Source organism: Delphinapterus leucas, chromosome 1 (assembly GCF_059928025.1).
Source record: "Delphinapterus leucas isolate spDelLeu-1000000601 "Yukka" chromosome 1, BTC_Dleu_Yukka2, whole genome shotgun sequence".
In the NCBI taxonomy this organism is placed as follows: domain Eukaryota; kingdom Metazoa; phylum Chordata; class Mammalia; order Artiodactyla; family Monodontidae; genus Delphinapterus; species Delphinapterus leucas.
This window is the reverse complement of record NC_143129.1, coordinates 146,121,867-146,144,604: the sequence shown is the minus strand read 5'-3', so window position 1 is coordinate 146,144,604 and position 22,738 is coordinate 146,121,867. Positions and strand designations below refer to the sequence as shown.

The window sequence follows — 22,738 nt, the reverse complement described above, 5'->3', positions numbered from 1 at the left end:
CTCCCATACTTCTTTACATCTCATCCTCTCTCTTTGCTTGTCTATTAGATTTCCGTCTCCTGCAAAAATCTGTTACGCTGACCACCAGGAAGAGGTTAGTGTGAATGACAAGGGGGAAGTGAACTGACCCCCTCCCAGTATCTCACATAAAAACACAGCAGTGCACATGGCTCTTCTCCAGAGAGGGGTCATGGCGACTGGTTCTGCCCATTGGCAGGGCCACTTCTTGTTCAGCAGCATGAGTGGCTAGTCCATGTAAGAATGCTAATTTACTTCTATGTCACTACTGTGCAAAAAATGGTGTCTGTACCCCATAATGTGGTGTGCCAGCTGTGAGTGTGAGTTCATTTAACTAACAACACTGTGTCCATCCAGGGTTAAACGCAGCATCAGGCATGGAGACAGGTCATCATCTCTAGTTACCAGTAAATGAAGAGCTGGGAGGATTTCGCGGAAGAAACTTGATCTAGGTCTTGAACACAGAGGGGGACTTAGCTAATTAAGAGAAAAGGGCGTTCGTGGGAGGGGAGCAGCATGAACAGAGGTGGTATGTGGCACGCTTAGAGGCTAATGAGGTGACCAGCCTGATGCCAGAGGCTTGGCACAGGGAAGGGTGGCAGGTTCTACTGGAAGAGGTGGGAGCATTTAGAGTCATGGGTGCCAGGCTTTGGGGCCCAGGCTTGCAGGTTATTGGAACTGAAGCAAACGTGCCTTGATGTGTATCCTCCCACTGCCCTGGAGCAATTTACACTGCAGGAATCCTCTGTCTCCTGGTGGGGGGTACAGCTTGGGGGCCCTGGGGACCGAAAAGCAGCAGTGCTCATGCCAGGCTCTTCAGCTATCCAGCCAGAAGCCCTGATCCCAAGACATCAGGGTTTCTTTTCAAACCCTTAGAACACTTGTGGAGCTTTTAAACCTGTTTGGGCCCTTTGGCAGTTCTGGTTCAGTAGGCCCGGCATGAGACCTGACGTCTGAATTTCCAGAGTAGCTTTGGTGACTCTGTTCTGTCCGGAGTGACAACCGCCACACCAGAGTGGTTGCTCCTTGAGGATACAGATGCCCCGCCCTGGGCTGGCCAGGAGCAAGAGGTCAGGTGACCGTGAGCGATGGATGGATGGATGGATGGATGGATGGATGGACGGATGGATGGATGGATGGATTATAGACCAGTTGAAGCTAAAGGAACGAGGGCTCAGGGATGGAGCGGTTTGGAGCTCAGAAATGTGTCATTTTCCCCCAAGAAGGTTTAATTCTCCCTTAGTAGGAAAGTTTTAAAGCACTTCCGTTTTTCAGTGACACGGTTGCTTTGAACCAGCCAAAATTGTATAATAAACAAATGAAACATGCGCACACACTGGCTTTTCTCAAGTTAATACCACATTTCGTTTCCAGCCAAGAGAAAGCACTTGAGTCTGGTGGTGAGAGACCAAACCTTTGAGAGCCAGGACCCAGAGAGCTGGATGGGCCCAAAGTCACTGGGTAAACTGAGACTCAAGGTGAGGGTGCTTGCGCCAAGATCACGTGATTTGGGGAGAAGCAGGTCTGGGACCCAGGCCTTTGACTCTGACTTTAGGATTTTAAGTTAAATAACTTGCCCAAGGTCACACAGCAAGGAAATGGCAGGGCCAGGATAGGAACCCAGGTCTGTCTGACTCCAGGGTTTACTCAAGGGCCTCTGCCTTAGAAGCATTTCAGTTCTGAGTAAGAGGCAACGCCCTGGCAGTAAGTAAGGTCAACAATAAAGGACGATTGGGACTTCCCTGGCGGTGCAGTGGTTAAGAATCCGCCTGCCAATGCAGGGGACACGGGTTTGAGCCCTGGGCCTGGAAGATCCCACATGCCATGGAGCAACTAAGCCCGTGCACTACAACTACCAAGCCTTGCGCTCTAGAGCCTGCGAGCCACAACTACTGAAGCCCACGCACCTAGAGCCTGTGCTCCGCAACAAGAGAAGCCACGGCAATGAGAAGCCCACGCACCGCAATGAAGAGTAGCCCCCGCTCGTCGCAATTAGAGAAAGCCCGCACACAGCAACAAGGACCCAATGCAGCCAAAAATAAATAAATAAATAAACAAAAAACACAATAAAGGATGGTCAAGCTGCCTAACAATATTGCAATACAACTGGGAAAAAGGGAAACAATGAAAAAGAGTCCTGTGCTTCCTGCATCGACACGCTTACTTGGCTGTCATGTAATTATTTATTTTCTCATCAGTCTCCCAGGGCAGGGCCATGTACCAGAAAGCACGGTGCATGGCTGCTGAATTCATTAATCCACTTGGCAAGTATTAATGAGCACCTATGATGAGCCAGGCGTTTGGCGTGAAGGCCAGAGTGGTACCTTGACAGAGTATTGTATCTGCCTTCACAGAGTTTACAGCCCAGTAGAAGACAAACAAGTTAACAATTGAATCCATATAGAATAACAGTACAAAATGAGTGCTGTGCAGGAAGAGGAAGCGGGTATGCTGGGGGAGGGTGAAGGTGGTGGTGAAGGGGGACAGGTTGCGAGGGCCTTTCTAAGGAGGTGACATGGAAGTTGAGATCTAAAGGAAGAGGAAGGGGAAGACGTGTAAAGCATTGAGGAAGCGTGTTCCAGGCAGAAGAGACAGCATGTGTGGAGACCCTGAGACGGAGGAAGGGTTTGGTCTGCTTAGGAAACTAAGAGGTCTGGGGACTGGAGTGAATGACGCATGACATGAGGTGGGGCACAGGCAGGGAGGATCCTGCAAGGCCTCCAAGGTTATGTTAAGGATGCAAGGGTTTATTCTAAATGCCATGGGAGCCACTGAAGGGTTTTAGGTGAATGAATGGCATGGCCCGCTTGGCTTTTCACAAGATCATTCTGGCTACCAGGTGGAGAACAGATGGGAGGGGAAGAAAAACCAGAGCCAGGAGACCAGTGAGGTCACTGTGGAGTGTGCCCTGTGGTAGGGGTGATGCTGGGTTCTAGTTGGGGGGAAGAATCAGCTGGAGTCGCTGCTGGAAGAGCTGGGGGTGGGGGAAGAGAATAAATACGGAGGCTTGAATAACTGGGTAGGTGGAACTGCCGCTTACTGACAAGCAGAACACAGGAGAAGGAACTGGTTTGCGGGTAAAATCTCAAGTTGGTTACGCTAAACTGAAATCCTTGTGAGACATCAAGTGGCAATGTCAGGTAGGTAGTTTGAGTGGCACTCAGAGGGGAGGTTGGGGAGGGAGATCTATATTTGGAAGGGCTGGACTTGTAGGTGGTATGTTAAAGCCGTGAGGACAGATGAGAAAAGGCCTGAGAAACTACAACGTTCAGAGTTTGAGGAAAGAGAGAGAAACTCGGCTGGGGGGGGGCAGGGAGCAGACAAAGCCGGAGAGTGTAAGGCCATAGGGAGGAGTGTTTCAAGAGGGAAGGAGTGACCAACTGCTGTATCAACTGCTGTGGACAGGTCACGCAGAACAAGAACTCGTAGTGTCCTTTGGGTCTAGCAATATGGAGCCTACCGGTGACCTTGACAGATTCCCTGACTCAGTGAATGACTCAAAAGATGCATGAAGAGGAGACAACCACAGAAGCGGGTTGAGGAGTCAGGGAAAGCTTCTGGAGGGAGGTGGCCTTTCAGCAGAGCCTTGAAGGCTGAGTCCTGAGAGACCCAACTTCTGCCTGCACAAAGCCGAACTGAGCTTAACAAGGCCTCCTGGGGGCAGCAGAAAGCACCGTTACCTGGCCTCCCGGGCCGGGGGGAGCATTATCTCCACCACCCTAGAGGGAAAGGGTTAGGGTTCTCAGCGGGGAGGCTGAGAAGGCTGACGACCCTGTCCCAGGGGACAGAGCCCAGTACGTCCCCCAGGACTCAGAGGCTTGTCCACTTCCCTCCCTGCGTGCAAGTCCTGGGAAGTGAGGATTCCAAACCCACAGTCTCAGAGCAAAGGGTTCTTAGACACCATCTGGAGCCGCCAACTCATTACACATCTGGAAAATCTGAGACCTAGAGAGGACCGGGGGCTTGTCCAAGGTCACCAGCACACCAGTGGTAGAGACCAGGTGACCTCCAAGGATTTGCTGTGGCCCCACCCTAGTGGGTAAAGACTGAATTCTTTTTTTTTTTTTTTTTTTTGCTGTACATGGGCCTCTCACTGCCGCGGCCTCTCCCGCGGTGGAGCACAGGCTCCGGACGCGCAGGCCCAACGGCCATGGCTCACGGACCCAGCCGCTCTGCGGCACGTTGGATCCTCCCGGACCGGGGCACGAACCCGTGTCCTCTGCATTGGCAGGCGGACTCCCAACCACTGCGCCACCAGGGAAGCCCCAAGACTGAATTCTTTAGCCTGGCATTCAAGGTCTTTCATGATCAAGCAAGAACCCATCCTCCAACTTCATCTCCCACCTGTCTGCCCTCATACCCTGTGATCAGCCCTGAAAGTTTAGCAAATAGATAGCCTCCTACAGTCCTCGCAGCAACCTTTTGGAGTAGGTGTTACTATTATCATTTTACAGATGAGGAAACGGAGGCTCAGAGAAGTCTGACCTGTCCAAGGTTCCATAGCCAGTACAGCACACAGCTGAGCCAGGATATCATCTCGTGATCGTCTCCAAGGTCATCTTTTCCCCCATGTCTTGCTGCATTCACCACAAAGAGCCTCTCCCTGGGAACAGTGTGTGAACCCCCTGGCCCCGAGCTACCCTGGAGTCAGGTCACGTCCTAGGACTCCAAATCACTTACTCAAGTCACTCAAATGTCCACTGAATGGACTGAAACAACTGGTGTCACTGAATGACCCAGACTCCAGCACCTGTGCCACAGTCTACACCCCATGAAGCCCCCAGAGTCACACCACCCAGAGCCTGCAGTCCAGCTCTCCACAGCAGGAGGAGGGCACCTACAGAATCCGTACAGAATCCTCTTCCTGCAACCCCACCCCTGACCTCCCAGCCAAACACCCGCCCCTCACCTGGAGACCACCAGCGGTAGGATCAGCATCTTCAAGATCCTCATCAAGAGCTCTCCGGGAAACTGGAAGTAACTAATTTCCTGAAAACACAGCAGGAGCTGGGGTTATAGCAGGTAGTACAGACTTCACAGTTGCTTTACAATCTTCAAAGCACCATTTCATCCGTATTCTCCTGTCTAGCCCATGGACAGCAGAGTCCATGGAAAAAAACACTGGCTTTGGAGCCAAGCAGACTTGGATTCTAACCTTGGCCCCCTAGAAGTAGCTGCGGCCTTAAGCAAGTTCCTCGGCCTCTCTGAGTTTTTCTCATCTGTAACACGAGGGGAATAACCACTTCCCAGGGCCACTGGGAGGCTTAAATGAGAGGATGCACATACAGCACTTGGCAGAGGGTCTGGATGAGAGTAAACGGTCAGTAATCACAGCAGATAACAGCTCTCCCCCACCTGTTCACCATTCACCTGCCGAGCCTTGCTACGAATCGGTCTCAGGTAACATGATAAGCGGCGAGAGGGCAGGGCTGCGTACTGTCCACACATTCATTCAGCCCGTACTTTGGCACGCCTCGTACTGGGCACCCAAGAGTGAATTAGGCACAGTTCCTGCACTGGAGGAATTGTCAGTCTACTTGATGAAAAGACTGACTCGTAAACAGCATTTCTGAGTCAGTTTCCCTTCTGTACTGGGTTCCCTCGCCCCACACTTTCGTAAATTCTTACCCGACCCTTGAAGCAGGGATCACATTTAAAATGCTGAAAGAGAGAGAATCGGATTGGTTTGTGAGACACCACTCTCAATATTAAAGAGCCCTTACTGGGCAGAGTTCCTGCGTCGGGCTTCCTCATGGGCTGCTGGTTCCAGCCTATCTGCCGGCCCTTGGATTAGTGCGCCAAGCCCTTGCCCAGTCAGCTCTCGCCAGAGTAACCGGTCACATGACTGGAACCTAACAGCGGAAGAGGAAGGTACCCCAAAGCCCAGTTAAGTTTGAATTTCGGATAAACAACAAATATTGGTTCTTTACTTACACTAAAAATTATTTGTTGTTTATCCGAAATTCAAATTTAACTGGATGTGCTCTTTTAAAATTTTTACATTTAACTTAGTTCAATTTTGCTATTTCTGGCAATGCTAGCTTGAGTCCACTTTCCTCAGAGGGTAAGCTTCTGGGTGAGGCCGGTACGTGGACTTGCAAACACCATCTGACTTAAATTTTTGTACTTGTAACTTTTTTTTTTTTAAACACAAAGCCAAACATAACCCTTGGTTACTGGCCTGATGCTTTGAAAAGTCGCAAATTATAGAATGTTGGTGCTGAGAAGGGGTTTTACAGATCTCCTAGTTCAGCTGACAACACATTTTACAGATGAGGGAGCTGAGCCAGGAGAGGGAGGTGATTTGCCCGCAGAGTGAGTTAGTGACAGTGCAGGACCGGAAAACAGGCCTCCTAGTCCCCTTCTGTTACCATTTCCAACACACCAGAAAATCAACTTTTAAAAATTTATCCATCGTGGCTATGTCTTTTGAATTAACTTTAATCCCCGTGTATCTTCTTTAATTTAGATAGCACTATAATGATAAAAAGGCAGCCGTTCCTCACCCATCTCTATGCTTAACCCCAACTTCCCAGGAGTGACCATCCCCAACTCCTCTAGCTGTTTTTCCTTTGTATTGTTATTTGTAAATAATATGGTTATAATGTGATTTCGAGATATATTTTTTGACATCTATTAACTTCCCTACCATGACAGATGAGGACTTAGATCTTACTCCTTTTTTCCTCCTACCGTTTCACCATTATATCCATTTTTGGTTAAACTAATTGTCAAGGTTTAAAATATTTTGATCACAAAATATTGCTCACTGTTGGGGCTTCCCTGGTGGCGCAGTGGTTGGGAGTCCTCCTGCCGAGGCAGGGGACACGGGTTCGTGCCCCGGTCCGGGAAGATCCCACATGCCGCGGAGCGGCTAGGCCCGTGAGCCGTGACTGCGCGTCCGGAGCCTGTGCTCCGCAACGGGAGAGGCCACAACAGTGAGAGGCCCGCGTACCGCCAAAAAAAAAAAAAAAAAAAAAAAATATTGCTCACTGTTGAGCCAACCACGCCTCCTTTGTGTACAACCTTCAGTTTTTCCCTGAAGTTAAGAATTGACTGATTTTTCATTTACCTTGTTTCCTGTGAGCCACTCGTTAATTTCTTACAAGTGTTTTAACATTGCTTTTTAAATGTCTAACAATAGTATTTTCTATATACTCAAACACACAGGTCCGTTTCTAGGCCCCTGGGACCTCAGTGCAAGAGCTCTCCATCCTCTTGTTCCAGGTTGGACAGATTGCTCTCTAGGCCCAGTGGTTGTCATGGGTCTCTTCTTCACTGTCATTCTGGGACTTTTTCCCATATCGGAACCCTTCTTTCCTGGATCCCTTGCCTTCTTGGCTTACTTCTTTGTTTTGCTGGAATATCTCCTTTGGTAGCTTCCTAGTAAGCGTGAATGGGAGAGAAACTTCTGAGTCTTACACAGTAAAAATTTTTTATTCTAGCTTTAACTCTGATAATAGATTGGCTATATATAAGACTCTTAGTTTAAAGAATTTCCCCTCCAAATTTCAAAGGTGTTTCCTCTTTGTCTTCTAGATTCCAGTGTTGCATAAGATGTTGGGAGCCTTACTTCCTATTCTTTACATTAGACCCAGTTTATTCCCTCAGAACCATTTAAGGATCACCTATTTATCTCCAGTTTTTCTGTACTTTTCATGAAGACGTACCATGGTATGAGATTTTCTCCTTTCTTTTTAAAAAAATTCATAGTGCTGGGGTTTCCCTGGTGGCGCAGTGGTTGAGAGTCCGCCTGCCGATGCAGGGGACACGGGTTCGTGCCCCGGTCCGGGAAGATCCCACATGCCGCGGAGCAGCTGGGCCCGTGAGCCATGGCCGTTGAGCCTGTGCATCCGGAGCCTGTGCTCCGCAACGCGAGAGGCCACACAGTGAGAGTCCCGCGTACCGCAAAAAAAAAAAAAAAAAAAAATTCATAGTGCTGTGCATACCTTTTACTTCAGAGAAATGTTCTTGTTTTCTCTGTGAAATTTTTCTCTCCATTTTTTTCTGTTAGCTCTCTTTAAAACTCTTATTAGTAACTTGAATGTTAGACATTCTAATTTTCTTATATGTTTCTATTTTTAGCTCATTTTGTTTTACCTTCTGGGAGAGCTCTGCAGCTTTATCCCAGCTATTGATATTTTTATCTTGGCTCATCTATTTTTAATTTCCCAAAGTTCTTTCTTGTTCTCGAATCGTTTCTTCTTTTTGCACCCTGTTCTATTTTATGGTCACTGTACCTTCCCTCATATCTTCAAAGAACTTGAGGAAAGGTTTTAAGAGTTTTCTTCTACTCCCTGCATTGCCTCTGCTTCATTAGAGACCTACCGTTCTGTTCGTTTGGTCTTCAGCTTCTGCTTGTGTATAAGTGTGACACACTAAACTGCTGTGTGCATGAGTGGGACTTGTCAACTGATGGCTCCTCAAGGAAGGCTAACAGGTGAAGATGTAGCTTTTTCACTGGGGGGAGGGTGGGATGGGGAGGATTCCCCTTCACAGCAGAATTTGGAGATCTTTCCTCTGAGGCTTCAGTGAGACAGGTCCCTTCCTGCCTCTGGCTGTGTGTGGGGTGGGAGGTGGGGGGATGGGCTGTACTTAAGTCCAGCTGACAGCAGTCTTGTGGGGACCCCATGCTCAAGATGCCGATGTCCACTAATTCACCTGAAGCATGCGCCTCACCACCTCCCCTCCCCCAACGCTTACAGGTGGGCCTAACATCCCTAAGTCAAGTTTCTCTGGTTCCTTGGGACAGGCAGGGGGATAGAGTTAGTGGATGAGGGGTCCCCTGATTACATGAACTGTAAGGGACCTAGGGGTCGAACTGCTCCAGTTACAAAATTCTAACCAACGTCCCTGATTTCAGCTGCATGCTTAACCCTTGCCTCCTGCAGCGCCTTGCACTTTCAGGTCCAGAGCCCTTCTGGAGTTCTCCAAGACAAACTCAGGTGGTATCTGCTGTCATTCTGCTTCTACAGACACAAGATTTCAGCTTTCTGTGCTCTACTAAATGAGACCATTCAACTCTATCCACTTCCTTTCCAGGAATTATTGTCATTCCTCGACTTCTTTTCTCGGTTGTCTCCGTTTGTATTGTCTTTGTTCTTGGGAGTTTATATTTTTAAACAATTCCATTACTACAATTTTAGTGGTATCCCAGGAAGGAAAAAAAATGGGTGCAATTATAAATTCATCATGGTTTAACTGGAACTCTCAAAATGATCTATATTTTTAAATGAGATACTTATTTCCAAAGATAAATCTTGTGATTTTGTAAGTTCTTTTCACAAACAGGACATTCTACCATTTTGCATATTGTTTATGATTTTTGCCTTGTTGCATAAGCTTACAAAATAAGAAGGGTTTGGTTTCTGAGTCACAGGCAGAGATCAAATAAACAACTCCTAGATTTCAAAATAAGATGCTGAGAAAGCCAATCCCTGACAAGTAATTGTTCTAAGACTCCACATCCTTCCTTCAATTTATCTGGCAGGTTAATCCAGACCAGAACATGTTAGCACTTCCAAACAGATGGGGAAGGCAGCTTTGGCAAAGGAGGCGCCAGATGAGTTTGGCTTTTAAGAATAGGCATTCCAATTTGTTTTCACAAAATAATCTTCCTGCAAGAAATATATTTTAGTTGCTGAGGAAAATTAAAGAAAGTGGCTTGCAAATTGTTTGTGCCATTGCCAATTTAATTCAGGCATTTAGTTGAGGGTTCTCTCTGTGACACTGAGCTAGGCTCACCTTTTGGTTCAAGAAAGCTCATGTGATAGTCAGCAAGTCAAAGGCTGATGGGAGAAATAGACTCTGAACAAACAGCTCTGAAGCAAGACCTCCAGCAGCTGGGCTCCAGTGGAGGGATGAGCATGGGGTGAGTGTGGGAGGAGAGTGGGCAGATGTGGGTAGGTCTGGAAGAATTTTCATAAGATACGGGATCTATGAGGCGGTTCTTGACATTGGTAGGACTTGGACAGGTGGGTAAGGGAGGGAGGAGTAAAGTAACACTCACTAAGCACCCACTGTATCCAGGCACTGATGAATCCTTGTTTACTCCTCACAGCAATTCCAGCAGACATACAGTCCCACCCTCCTCCATTTTACAGATAACGAAACTGAGCTCCAGAAAGGAGACAGGAGTTGGCCTAGGGCCACACAGCCATTCACTAGTAGAGTCCAAGTTCCGGGTTCCTCTGACTCCAGAGTCTATGCTTCTCCCTAAATAACTGATAGCACCTTAACAGTGTAACTATAGTAATAGCGGGCTCGATTCCCAGAGAGGCGTGTTTTCCTTTTAATGGAAGACGAAATCTGATACCTTGAGCCCCATTGTAGAGAACATATTAGATATCACTGAACTGCAGAAAGAGGAATATTATGAAATAAGGAATCTTCCAGGAGCCCACTGACAAAAACTCTCCTTGACCAAACTTTAGACCGGCCATTCTGAGCCCTCTTTTCAACTAAACCTCATCCTTTCTTCGTCCTGCTTCACCCATTTGTAGCGAAAACCCTGCTAAGTCAATTTAGTGAGAATCCCCCCAACTCTGCCTTCAACAAAGACCTTGTTAGTGGGTTTAGCAAGACTCCCCCTCCCCTATCCTTGATGTCTCCTCTTAGTAGTTTTCTAGTCACTGACCTCACTGTGCCCATTGGCTGTAAATCCCCAGCTGCAGTTGCCGTATTTGAGTTGCTCCTGATCACTCTCCCCTGTCGCCATAGTCTTAACACCTATCACAGTCGTCCTGAATAAAGTCCTCCTTACCGTTTAACAGTGTTAGAAAAGTTTTGCCTTCGACAGCATGAGTGCCCCTCCGTCTCCCGCATGAGATGAACGCTAAGTGAGAAGAGGGCCCTTCCTCAGGCAAGGCATCGTCACCCTTGCAGTTACACAGGCCAGAACCCTGGGGGCCTGCATTGCCTCCCTGTCCCCCCAACCCCACATCCAATCAGCCACCACATCCTGAAGCTACCTCTTTGGGAAACAGTTCTCAGATCTGCCCTGCTTATCCCCACTGTCATGTCTCACCCCTCACCTGGCCCCCTGCCAGTCCCGCCACTACCCCATCCTCCACTCAGCACCAGAGGGATGTCTCCAAGCTCAGGTCTAACCATATCACTGCTCAAAGCTTCTCATGGCTGCCCCAAGCCCGTGCTCGGTGGTGGGATCTAGAGGCCTGACGGCCCCTGTGCTCTAGCCCCTGCCTCACAGCGTACGTTCCAGCTGCTGTGAACAGCTTGCTCCACCTGCCCCCGCCCCCAGCCCCCCACAAACCTTTCATGCCCCTTTGCCTTGCTTCTGCTGTTACCTCTGCCTAGAATGCCCATTCCGGCTCTCTGCGCATGAGCTGCTTTAGGAGGTATGCTCTGATGCCTGCTTTGCATGCTTATAGGATCCCATTCTTCCCTACCCTACAGCTCTTAGCCTGTGGTTATTCCAAGAAGGCATCCTTACCTCTCTTTCACCTGGAGATGCTGGTGTGAAGCCACTTCCTCTCTCACTCTAGTCCTGCAATGCGTTTATCACACCCACTTCACAGAGGAGAAAACTGGGACCCAGAGAGGCAAAGTGACCCACTGTCATGTCATCAGGGAGCCATGGAGTGGGAATGTGACCCCCAGATTCCTCAGGCCCACCCAGCCCTCCGAGATGGGGACCCGTGATGCCCCGCATGGCTGGCTGACCTGTGGTGAGAGGTGCCGGGTCCTCAGGAAGAAACCGAGGAGGCAGCCCACGGTGACAGAGAGCACAGACAGGATGAGCAGTCCATTCCGCCTGCACACATCCCGCCCTCGTGCCAGGATGGCACCCAGCACCATGGCGAGCCCAGCCTGCTGGCCCAGGGCACAGCACCATTCCATGCACGGGAGGCCAGCCCGGGCACAGGGTCCTGGCTGGGGGCTCTGGCTCCTCAGCCGGCAGGTGGTCAGGGTTGCTAAGCGCTAGTTGCCAGCCCCACGGCCATGGCCCGCGTGGTTGCCCCAGAGGGAGGCCTCAATCCTATTACCAGCTGCATCATTAGGAGCCGGGAGCAGATTAGAGCCTGGGAAATTAGAGCAGGCCATGTGGTTGGGGGATCAGACCTCAAAGCCAAGTGCTCCTTTTAGAAAGGGGAGGGGACAGGGGACTGGTGGGAGGAAGAAGAGAAACATTTGTTTGGTTGGTTTGATTTTTACCTCCACTTCATTCCAGAAAGCATTGAAGGCAAGGCAATAACTGGCAATAATAAATAACAATAAACTAGCAAAATAATGAATAACTAGCAATGCTAGCAATCGTCCACATTAAGCATTTATTGTACACCACGTGCTGTTCTAGACACACATTACTTGTATTAGCACATTTAATCCTAGCACTAAACCCAAGAAGTAAGTACTATAAGTATCATTTTACAGATGAGGAAACTGAGGCAAAGAGAGGTCGGGAAACGAGCAGGTTGTGTGGGAGTCCTGTTCCAGTTGCGTTACCTGTGTGAACCATGGGGAATCACCCCAACAACCCCAGGGTTCCAACCTTCATTGTACTGAAAGTAAAATGAGATTGAGACCCCAGGAGCCAGAGTCCCTTGGCCATGGGACTCTGGCCAGAGCTAGCAAGTAGCAGAGTGGAAATCAGGCCTATGTTGTTTGATTCCCACCATATGTACAGGTGGATGGGTTCAAAGGTGCTTCCCAGTATTGTGGGGAATGTAGGATTTGAGTCCAGTGGACCCGAGTTCAAACTTGGGCTGTGTTACCCGTTGTGAGGTATGTCCTTCAGGGCTGCTTTAAGCCTAAAACTGGGAACCCTGTAGGTTCTCAGGGCTTATTATTTTTAGAGACGACAGTGCCCAAGGGACCTACATTCAAGTCCCAGCTCTGCCATTTACTAGTTGTGTGATCCTGGACCAGCCATTTAAGAGCACACTGCCTCAGTGTGCTCTTTCCCCAACCAAGCAGACATAATAATAGCATCTACTTTGTTAGGACTGGTGCAACATTCCATCCAGAGAACAAATGTGAAAGCAGGAATGAACTGCAACATGCCAAGCAGGGAAATGGCTGTTAGGGTCACCATCTATATTTAGCGTTTTTAGATAAAGGTGTTTTTTTGTTTGTTTGTTTGTTTTGGGGGGGGTTGTTTGCTTGTTTTGTTTTTTGCTATTTCTTGTGGCCTGGCCTGCCCTTTAAAGCCAGAGGGAATTAACTCTCGTCCATTTCACCAGGAGCCTGTAATCTCATTAGGGGCAGTCAGATGACAGCAGGGAGCTCTGTCTGTGGGTCTGTGGTGGGCGGTGGGTGCACAAGTCTGCCTCCCCTGACAAAGGGGACAGGGCCAAGAAAGTGCCAGTGGTCTTGGTGGAGGGGACTGCAGTGCAGGCCCCGAAGCCATGGGCAGAGCCCCGAACTGGGAAGGGACCCTCAGATTCTGGTCTCAACCGGCTCTGTGACCTTGCCCTCTCTGGACCTCAGTCCTGCCCTCCTTAGAATGAGAGAAACAGCCTAGGTGCTTTCTAAGGATCCCTTGGTTCAACGAGCCAACCTTCCAAATCCCCTGCTCTTTGCCAGTAGCTTTGTGGGTGCGGGGATGGATATAGGCTCTGAGAGTGATTTTTTTCCCTCCAACTCTGACTCTTAAAAGCAAGAATCTACTGATGCACCTTCAACTCCAACAAATGCCTCATTTTCCGGTTGGCCAGGTGGATTAGCTGCTGTCTAAAAGAGAAAACATTCTGAGTAGATATTTGGATTTGCACTTAATGTTCAGGCCTGGCCTTTAGCCGTGAAGTAGGTGAGTTTGGCTTTTGCATTTCAGTTCCAAGACTCTGGATCCCATGGTACCCTCACAACTGTCCCTGCCTGCCTCCTGTCCCTCACACTCTGACATGACCACCTCCCAGGCTCCAGGCCTTTCCTTCCGTTGCTCCCACTGTCTTCAACAGGGGAAGTTACAATTCATTCAAGCAAATGTTCTTATAGCACCATCCCATGTCATCCCTCCTGGGCACTGGGGAGATACCAAGACTATTGAGGTGCTCTAGGAAAGGACTAATTCACACCAAAGTGTAAGTGACTGATACCAGCATACTAAGGATATTTGCAAATCAAATAGAAAATTCCTGGTTAAGAACCCTTTAATAGCTCCCCATTGCCCACAGAATCAATTGTCTTGCAATGTTACTAGATGTGCAAAATTTTTTCCATAATTAAAAACAAGTCAGGAAAAGTCGGATGAAATAAAGTTAAGCCCATTCTTTACTCCAGGAAGCTCAAAATCAGACTGCTCAAGTTCATATCTTAGCTCTGCCACTTACCAGCTGTGTGACCTTTACCCCCCTATAAAATTTCTTAACCTCTCTATAAAATAGGAATGATACAACAGGACCTAGTTCATAGGGTTGTGAGGTGGGTCCGATTTGGTGATGCCTGCCTGGTGCCTTGCAGACACTCACAGGTGGTTACTATTAGTTTTAGCAAAACCTTTACAAAATTCACATATGTCGGAGGAAGTCTCCACGTGGGGGACACAGAAACCCAGCCCTTTTCTGGAGCTGAGGGTTCCATGGGTCTAGTGTTTGGGGAATACGCACTGGAACACTGCTGCCCCCAGGATGAAGTCCCTGGCTCTGAGGTCCTCAGGAGCTTTGCTCTCCTCTCCAGCACACCGCCTGGGCCTGCTCGGCGTCATACCTTGAGTTCCTATAATACCAAACAACTTTGAGTTCCTTGAGCCCTGCATCCTCTCTCAGGCCTCCACACCTATGCGCATGCTATTTCCTCTGCCTGGAAGGTCTTTGTCTCTAAAGTCACAGGTCAAATGCCCCATCTTCCCTGAAACCTTCGCTGACCTCCCCAGATACACACCCCCTCCCTCCCCTCCCACTAACTCAGGCCCTTCCTCAGTCACCACCGGGGATTAGCCCCAGTTCCTGCCCCCCCCTTTTTTTTTGGCCGCACCACACATCTTGTGGGATCTCAGTTCCCCGACCTGGGATTGAACCTGGGCCAGAGCAGTGAAAGCCCAGAATCCTAACCATTAGGCCACCAGGAAACTCCCCCCAGTTCCCTTTTAAGTGGCTCTGACAAGGAAGTAAAAATCTGTGAGAATAAAATTAAGTCTCTGTTATCGTGTTATTTGGAAACACCTTGATGGATCATCCTCAAAGTTAGAGGGGAGCCCGGCAGAGCCCCAAGGGGCAAGGAGTTGCCCTCCAGAGCAGCTGAAACTGATGGGCAGCAGGAAGCCCGGGAGATGCTTCTTGGGAGATTTGAGCTGCACTGATTAAGATGCTATGGACAGAGAAGATAAACAGTGTTGTCAAAAAAAGAGCCCCAAATCACAAGAGCTGCCCACTCTGCAGGAGTGAGTTTGCAGTCAGGCTGTCTCTCACCACGGCAACCCTGTGCAGGATGTGCCACGGTAGACAGCTGCAGGGTCACTTTATTTGCTGATTATTAATGATTCTCCAGGGCCAGCAGAGGGGTCAGTTCAGCCCAGGAAGGTGGGTGGAGGAAGGCTTCTCGGAGGAGGGGTCATTTAGTCAGAGACCTGAACGAGCCAGGAGTTAACCTGGGGGTGGGGGGCAGGCGCTGGTCGAGGGGGAGGCAAGAGGAGAGCTTGTTCCAAAGAAGGGCCCAGGCTGGAGATGCAAGAGCTGCTTCTGGGAACCCTCGACCCAGTGGGCTGGAGCGGCCAGCAGGCCTGGGGCCTCACTCCTTCCACCATGTATCAAAGTGAGTTTAGGTTGACCTCTCTGAGCTCCCAGCTGGGTTTATGGTGTTGACAGCTCTGGGTCTGTTGGCTGCTTTTCAGAGACATACCAGAGGCGCCTTCATCTCCTCCCTGACACGTCTCCCAGCTCATTGTAGGCTGGGCCCTTCTCGGAAGGTTTTCTGTGGACAGCTAACCCAGCTGGGTGTGGATTCCTGTGAGCGTTAGTCACCGAGGGGCTGTCCGACCTCTGCTGAGGCTGGTCCTTTCCTGTGTTTGCCTCAGGATGGGATAAAGTGACATTCCTGTGACAGTCGCCTTCCTTCTTCCATTTCCAGCCCCCTGTCTAGATTCTTCATCTATAGAAGTGGCCTCGAGCACCCACGAAACCACTCAGTTGCTGTTTGTTGAGCACCTATTATGTGTCAGGCTCTGCCAAAGAGCCTCGCACCGGAGGGAGCCAGTGAGTGATTCAGCTCCTCCATAGGCACTGCTGAATCCAGTCAAGTGTTGAGGTACAGGAGAAGGGCACAAGTTCCGGTTCTGTTCAGTCCAATACAGTAGCACTACTTAAAATGAAATTAATGAAAACTAAAGTTTAAAATTCAGTTCTCTGAGATGAGATGTCCCAGCTCAAGCAATAAGGCAGAAAAAAGGGGCAAATTCCTCCTTCCTCTGTCCTTTTGTTCTATCCCAGCCCTCAACAGATTGGAGGAGGCCCACCCACACTGGGGAAGGCCATCTACTTTCCTCCGTCTGCTGATCCAAGTGCTAATTTCAGCCAGAAACACACTCACAGACACACAGAAATAACGCTTAACCAGATATCTGGGCATCCGCTGATCCAGTCAAATTGACACATAAAATTAACTACTGCAGTCCTTGAAAAGAGTTTCTGGTCACCTGGTGTGTGTAGACTTTGACAAGGACAGCTGGTGCCAAACCAATGTTGTCATCACTTGAGCCATTGAATCAAATAAATGGACTGCTAGTCACACCTACATAAATTTGGGACTTGTTCAAGCACGCACACTTAAACTTGCTTCAGTAGAGTTTTCTTCACTGAAAACAACACTGATCAATTTGTAATGTGATTAAAATGTTACGATAACAAGGAGAATATATGTCCTGACATAAAAAAATAAAAAATAATAAACAATAACAGTAAGAGGAAAAAAAAAAAAGAATTTAGGGGTGGTGATAGCAGAGCATTAAACCAAGCATGGAGCCCTTCTGATACCCATGAAACCAGTCCTGTTTACAAGACTGGCTGGTGAGGCTTTCAAGAACCCAAGGGCAAGAGTAGAACTGAGCTGCAGAGACCTTCTGAACTAGGTGTTCAATTGTTACAGAATTCTCTCTCTCACCCGCTCTCCTTTCTGCCTGTCTGATCCATTCATTCATTCTTCCTTCAACACAGGTTTACTGACACCTCGTGTAGGATGGTGATTAAGAGCACGGACTCTGGAACCACATGACTGGTGTTTGAATTCTGGTTCCTAGACCAATGATCTGTGTGACTTTAGGCAAGTTACCCTGTGTCTCAGTTTTCCCATATGGAATATGGTGATAATATTATTCTATCCTATAGGGTTGTTATGTGGATTAAATGAATTACATGTGTGAAGCACTTAGGGCAGTTGTCTGATCATAATAAGCACTATATATTTGTTCCTATTATTATCATTATTACTATGTTCCAGGCATATTCTAGGGATACGGCAATGAACAGAAATAGTCAACAATCTCTGCTCTCATAGGGCTTACGTTTTGGTGGTGATATTTGTGCTACATTATTCTTTCTCTAATGGAGAAAATGGAGCATTTCCACTACTGCTCTGGTCCAGGTGGAGGAAACATGGCTACCAGAGCTCCCTTTCACTCCAAGTCCAAAATTCCCAGGGTAGGTTCTGATTGGCCCAGCTTAGACCAATCATCTGTGGCTAGTAGGAGCAGGGGGCAGGGTCACATTGTTTAAAATTGCTACTTTCATGGAAACCCTGTAGATGTATGTGGTAGCAATTAGAAAAGTGGACTGAATAGACACAGCAAAGTAGTACATTATCCTAGTCATTCAGCTCTTTTCTTTCTTGTATAAAATGCCTAACATCTTATCCCCTGTAAGGCTGCTCCAGAACTTAGGATCAGCTGCTCAACTTTTGTCATTGCTCTGCCTTCTCTGATGCCTATCTCTCCCCTTTATGGCAGCAGGCACATTGGGCCCCACCCACAGTGGGCTCAGAACAGGCTGCAGGCCACTGTCTGGTCCAGGTGATTTCTTACTCCTCAGCCCACTGCTTCTCACTTGTTTGGGCCCACAAGGCCACCAACTTAGTGAACCAGCATTCAACACTCAGGCTTAAAGACCACAAGGAGCCCTAGACATTCTGGAACATTCTCTGAGGCCCAAAGAGAGAAAGGAACCTGGGCAAAGTCACTGGAAACTAGGTGTCAGGTCAGGAACAGAATTGGGGTCTTCCTCTCCCTACTCTTCCGTCTTCCCTAAACCTGGGAACACTCCGCAAAGAATCGTTCTGCTGTTGGCTGTTATTTTGCAGCCACTGTCTCCTTTATGGTCTAGACTTTGCTTCTACCTCCTAACTTGCATGGCAGTAACTGTGTGGACCTTCTTCTGGGACAAGCCCCCTCCCCTCCCCGTGCCCACTGATTCCTGTACAACCTGTGTCCAGACTCTTGCTACTGCTGCCTCTGGCAGTCAGATGCTCTTTTCCTTTGGGAAAGTGCTGAGGTCAGTGGTTGCTGAATGGGAGAGGCAGGGCGGGGCACACAGGACAGCTGTCTGCAGAGCCACAGTGGTCAGTGACTGGGGAAAGACTTGGGGAGTTGGGACCATGGATGTTAGGGAATCAGATTAAGAAATTGAACAGGGAATGGATTCAGCCTTAGTTTCTGATGAAAGCTGCGGTGAGAGTAGGCCAATGCACAGAGGCTCAGGATGGAGGGTGAACAAGTCAGGGGAAGGGCAAAGATTTAGGTTCCTGTTCCAGTATTGAGGGATGCTTTCGGGGAAGTCATTTGACCTCCCAGAGCCTTAGCTTTCTCAGCTCAAAGATGACTCCTTGCTTCATGAGGCTGCAATGGGGCTGTGAGACAGGCAAACACAGTGGTGGGGAAGAGGGCTTTGGTGTCAGACAGACCTGAATGTAAACCCAGCCCCACCATTAACTAGCCTTGTGACTTTTTAGGCATGTGGCCTCACTGCTCGGAATCTGTTTTTCCTCACCTATGAAATGAGGATATTAATTATACATAACTCATAGGGCTTGGGGAAGTTTCAATAGAATCTTACATGAATAATAATTAATACAGAGCTTGGCACGTACTAAGTGCTCAGTAAATGGTTGCAAGGTATAGAGACCCCAATGAAGAAAACTTAAACTTAAAAGAGCAATTTATTCAAAAGCTCTTGAACCTTCCCTCCTTCCCACCACATCCCCATTTCACAGTTGCTCAGCGTTTTAGAACCTGACAACCACATATATCTAAGAATGAAATAGGCTACCTCTGAAGGCAGTAAATTCCTTGTTCCCAGAGAAAAACAAAAAAAGCTGGGAGATGTCTTGGAGGGCACATGACAGAAGGGATTCAAACAACTAATGGGATAGGGGTGAGGGGAGGAGGGCACTGGGCTACAGCCCTCAGCGATCTTTTCCAGGCCCTCTCCCACACAGAGTCCACCCCAACCCCAGATGTAGAGGTGGGTGGTGACCACTGAAAACTCTTATCTGGGCAACACTAAGGAAAATCCTGCTGAGAACTGGCCACCAGGAAAGTCCACTGTAAAAAGGTCTCTCCACATCATCACACATACCTGTGTTTGGATTTCCCCTTCGTAGAGCCGGGGGCTGGTCCTATGAGAGGAAATGGCTCAGGTGGCTGGCCAGCGGACTCCTTCAGTCACAGCCTGGCCAAAGAGGGGTCTGCAGTGATCACAGAGAATCTCCAGGCCAGAGATGAGACTTCATGGGAGCAGCAATGAGGAGTTCAGGGAAGCAGTTCACAAACCTGCCCCCCTGGGCCTTCTCAGACAGCCAGACCAGACATTAGACCTGGGCACAACTGCAGACTGGTCATCTGATCAAATGATTCTCCTCTCTGGGAGGAAGGGGTGCGGCACAGTCCCTTGGGGGGCATGGCACAACTTCTGAAGGAGATTTGGCTTTCAAAAGCATGCCCAATACCACAATTTCATTTTGGAAAATAAACACAAATCCCCTTTTCTTTTACTCCATGAGCCACAGAGTAAAGCTCAACAAAAACTTCTTGGCTGGTGGTACTGTTTCTACCTAACCCCGCCGGCCAAGAAAATTCCCAAAAAGCTAGGGGAGAGAGAATGTTCCCCTGGAAGGTCCACATCATAATCTTTGGGGAGTATGAAACTTTTCTGTTCTTCCAAAGAGAGTATGTGTTCAAAAGACTACAAAAGGTCAGAAGTGAGCTGGTTCTGAGTTGTAATTAAATCTTATCTTTTCTCATTAAGTCCAGGACTCTTTAATGCATTGATTGATTGAATGATTGTGATGTGGCACTTGAGGAAAACAATATGGGCAATGGTATTTAGAATTTTTAGCCGTTAGCTTGAGTCAAGAGGTCAAGGTCAGGGGTTGGCTCCTGTTGGGGTCAGTAAGGCTGGCTCAGCTCCTTGGTCCCAAACTCTTACGAAAGGGCAAGTTCCCTCTAGCAGAAGGCTGCTGTGCTTCCCTCGGCCCCAAGCTCTGATCAGTAAAATCTAAGGATGCCATAATTAAGAACATAAGTCTTAACCATCTCATGTGCTGAATATTTAAAAGAGGAATTTTATTTTATGTCTCTCTTCTCTTCCCAAAGTAATCAGTCTCCCAAGCTTTGTGTTATATCGTTCTACTGCTTTTCTTTATACATTTGAATGTATTGGTTTTGCCTATTTCTGAACTTATGTAAATTGATGCTATTGAATTTTTTCTCCACTTTATATCATGGTCTAGAGATTCAGTGTCATCGAGTGTAGCTATAATTTCTTTTTTCTATGTTATGAATATTCCGTGGTATGAATGGAATATACATATATAGATATTGTTTGTTTGTTTGTTTGTTTTTGTTTTTTGGCTGTGCTGAGCAGCTTGTGGGACCTTAGTTCCCCCGACCAGGGACTAAACCCGGGCCATGCAGTGAAGTTGCCGAGTCCTAACCACTGGACCACCAGGGAATTCCCTGGAATATTATATATTTATCATATATTGTAGATAGACATTTGTGTTTTTTCCAGTTTTGGACTATCATGAATAATGCCACTATAAACATTAACTGCAACTGCACTTGTGCAAAACTCTCTCTAGGTTATATACATTGCAATGAAATTGCTCGCTCATAGGTTATGCAGATGTTCAACTTTACTAGGTAATGCCACCTCTTTTCCAGATTACTTTTACCAATTGATAGATTCATCCACAATCTATGAACGTTCCCTTGCTCCACGTGTACACCAACATTTGGTATGGATTAATTTTTAACTCTTGCCAATCTGGTAGGTGTGAAATAGTATTACATTATCGTGTCTATTTGTAACCCTGATTACTGAAATTAAATATATTTAATATGTTTTTGAGCCATCTGTGTTTCCTTTTCAGTAAAATTCCTGTTCTTTTGCCCATTGTTAATTGGGTTGTTTATCTTCTCTTATTGATTTATCTTCTTTATATAATCTTTTTTACCTGTTTTATATAATCTGGATATTAACTCTTTATCACTTATATGCATTTCCCCGTTTATGGCTTATCTATGATATCTTTAGATAAACAGAATTTATAACTATTAATGTAATTGAATGTATCAGTCTTTTTCTTTATGATTTGTCTGTGTCTTATTTTAAAAATCTCCCCTCCTCTATTAAATTACTCTTTTATGTAAATTTCTAAGAATTGTGTACTTTTACTTTTCTCATATGGGTCTAACCAACTGGTTAAAGACTAATTTAAGAGTCTACTATCATGTTTTCCTTAAGGTTAGCTAATTGTCCCAGTACCACATGTTGAAAAATCTATCCTTTCACCTTGAACTAAAATGTTTGCTCTGCAGTAAAATTAAGTTTTGTGTGTGTTTGGATCTATAATGCCACTCTGTCTCAATTACTATAAGTTTATGATAATTCTTGATACTTTGCCAGGCAAATATCTTTTTCTTCCTTTTTAGGAATGTAATAGTTTTCAATAAAGGCACAAAAAAATTAGGAAACAACTTGTCAAATTCCAGAAAAAAATTGCGATTTTTATTGTAATTGCATGGAAATTATTTTTATCAATTTGATATCTTTATGATATTGAATCTTCCAATTCATGAACATGATATATCTTTCCACTTATTTAGATCTTGTTTCAATAGCTTTATCATTTTTCTCCAAGTGTTGAACATCCTTTTTTAGATCTGTTACTACATACTTTACTTTTGTTGATGAAATTGTAAATAGTATCCTGTTTTATTGCATTTTGTTTGTTGCTGGTATATAGAAATACAACTGATTTTTGTTCCTGGATTTTGTATCCTGTAGACTACCAAATTCTCTTATACTTTGAGGTATTCTATGTAGACAAGCATATTATCAGCAAATAAAGATAGTTTTGCTTCTTCCATTTCAATGCTTCCACATTTTATATTTTCCCCCCCTTACTGCCATGGTTAAGACCTCCAGCACAAAGTTGAATGAAAATCATGATTTGGGGCATCCATGTCTTGTTCCTGATCTTAAAGAGAAATGCTTTCAACATTTCATCAGTAAGTATTGCTATTGTTATAGTTTTTTGGTAGATGCTCTTTATTAGATTAAGGAAGTACTCTCTTATTCTTAACTTGCTAAAAGAGTTTTTGTTTTTTGGTTTCTTTATAAGTATATTTCTGAACTTCCCAGAATAACGTTTTCCTACTTATCTTTTTGTTATTTTTTTTAAAAGCTTTATTTAGGTATAATTTACATATCATATGATTCACTCATTTTAAGCATGGAATTCAATGTTTTTTAGTAAATTTACTGAGTGTGCA

At 46.8% G+C, this 22,738-nt stretch overlaps 1 protein-coding gene across 1 annotated transcript in view; it reads right to left on the bottom strand.

The window, feature by feature from the left end:
• SLC1A7 (solute carrier family 1 member 7) overlaps positions 1–11,877 on the bottom strand; it is a 46,717-nt gene extending 34,840 nt beyond the window's left edge. Inside the window, exons 1-2 of the mRNA XM_022575713.3 lie at positions 11,701–11,877; positions 4,928–5,007 (exon numbers count right to left, since the gene is read on the bottom strand). Coding sequence (XP_022431421.1) covers positions 4,928–5,007; positions 11,701–11,877 — 257 coding nt within the window. The remainder of the gene's footprint in view (positions 1–4,927; positions 5,008–11,700) is intronic.
• Positions 11,878–22,738: the final 10,861 nt, after the last annotated feature.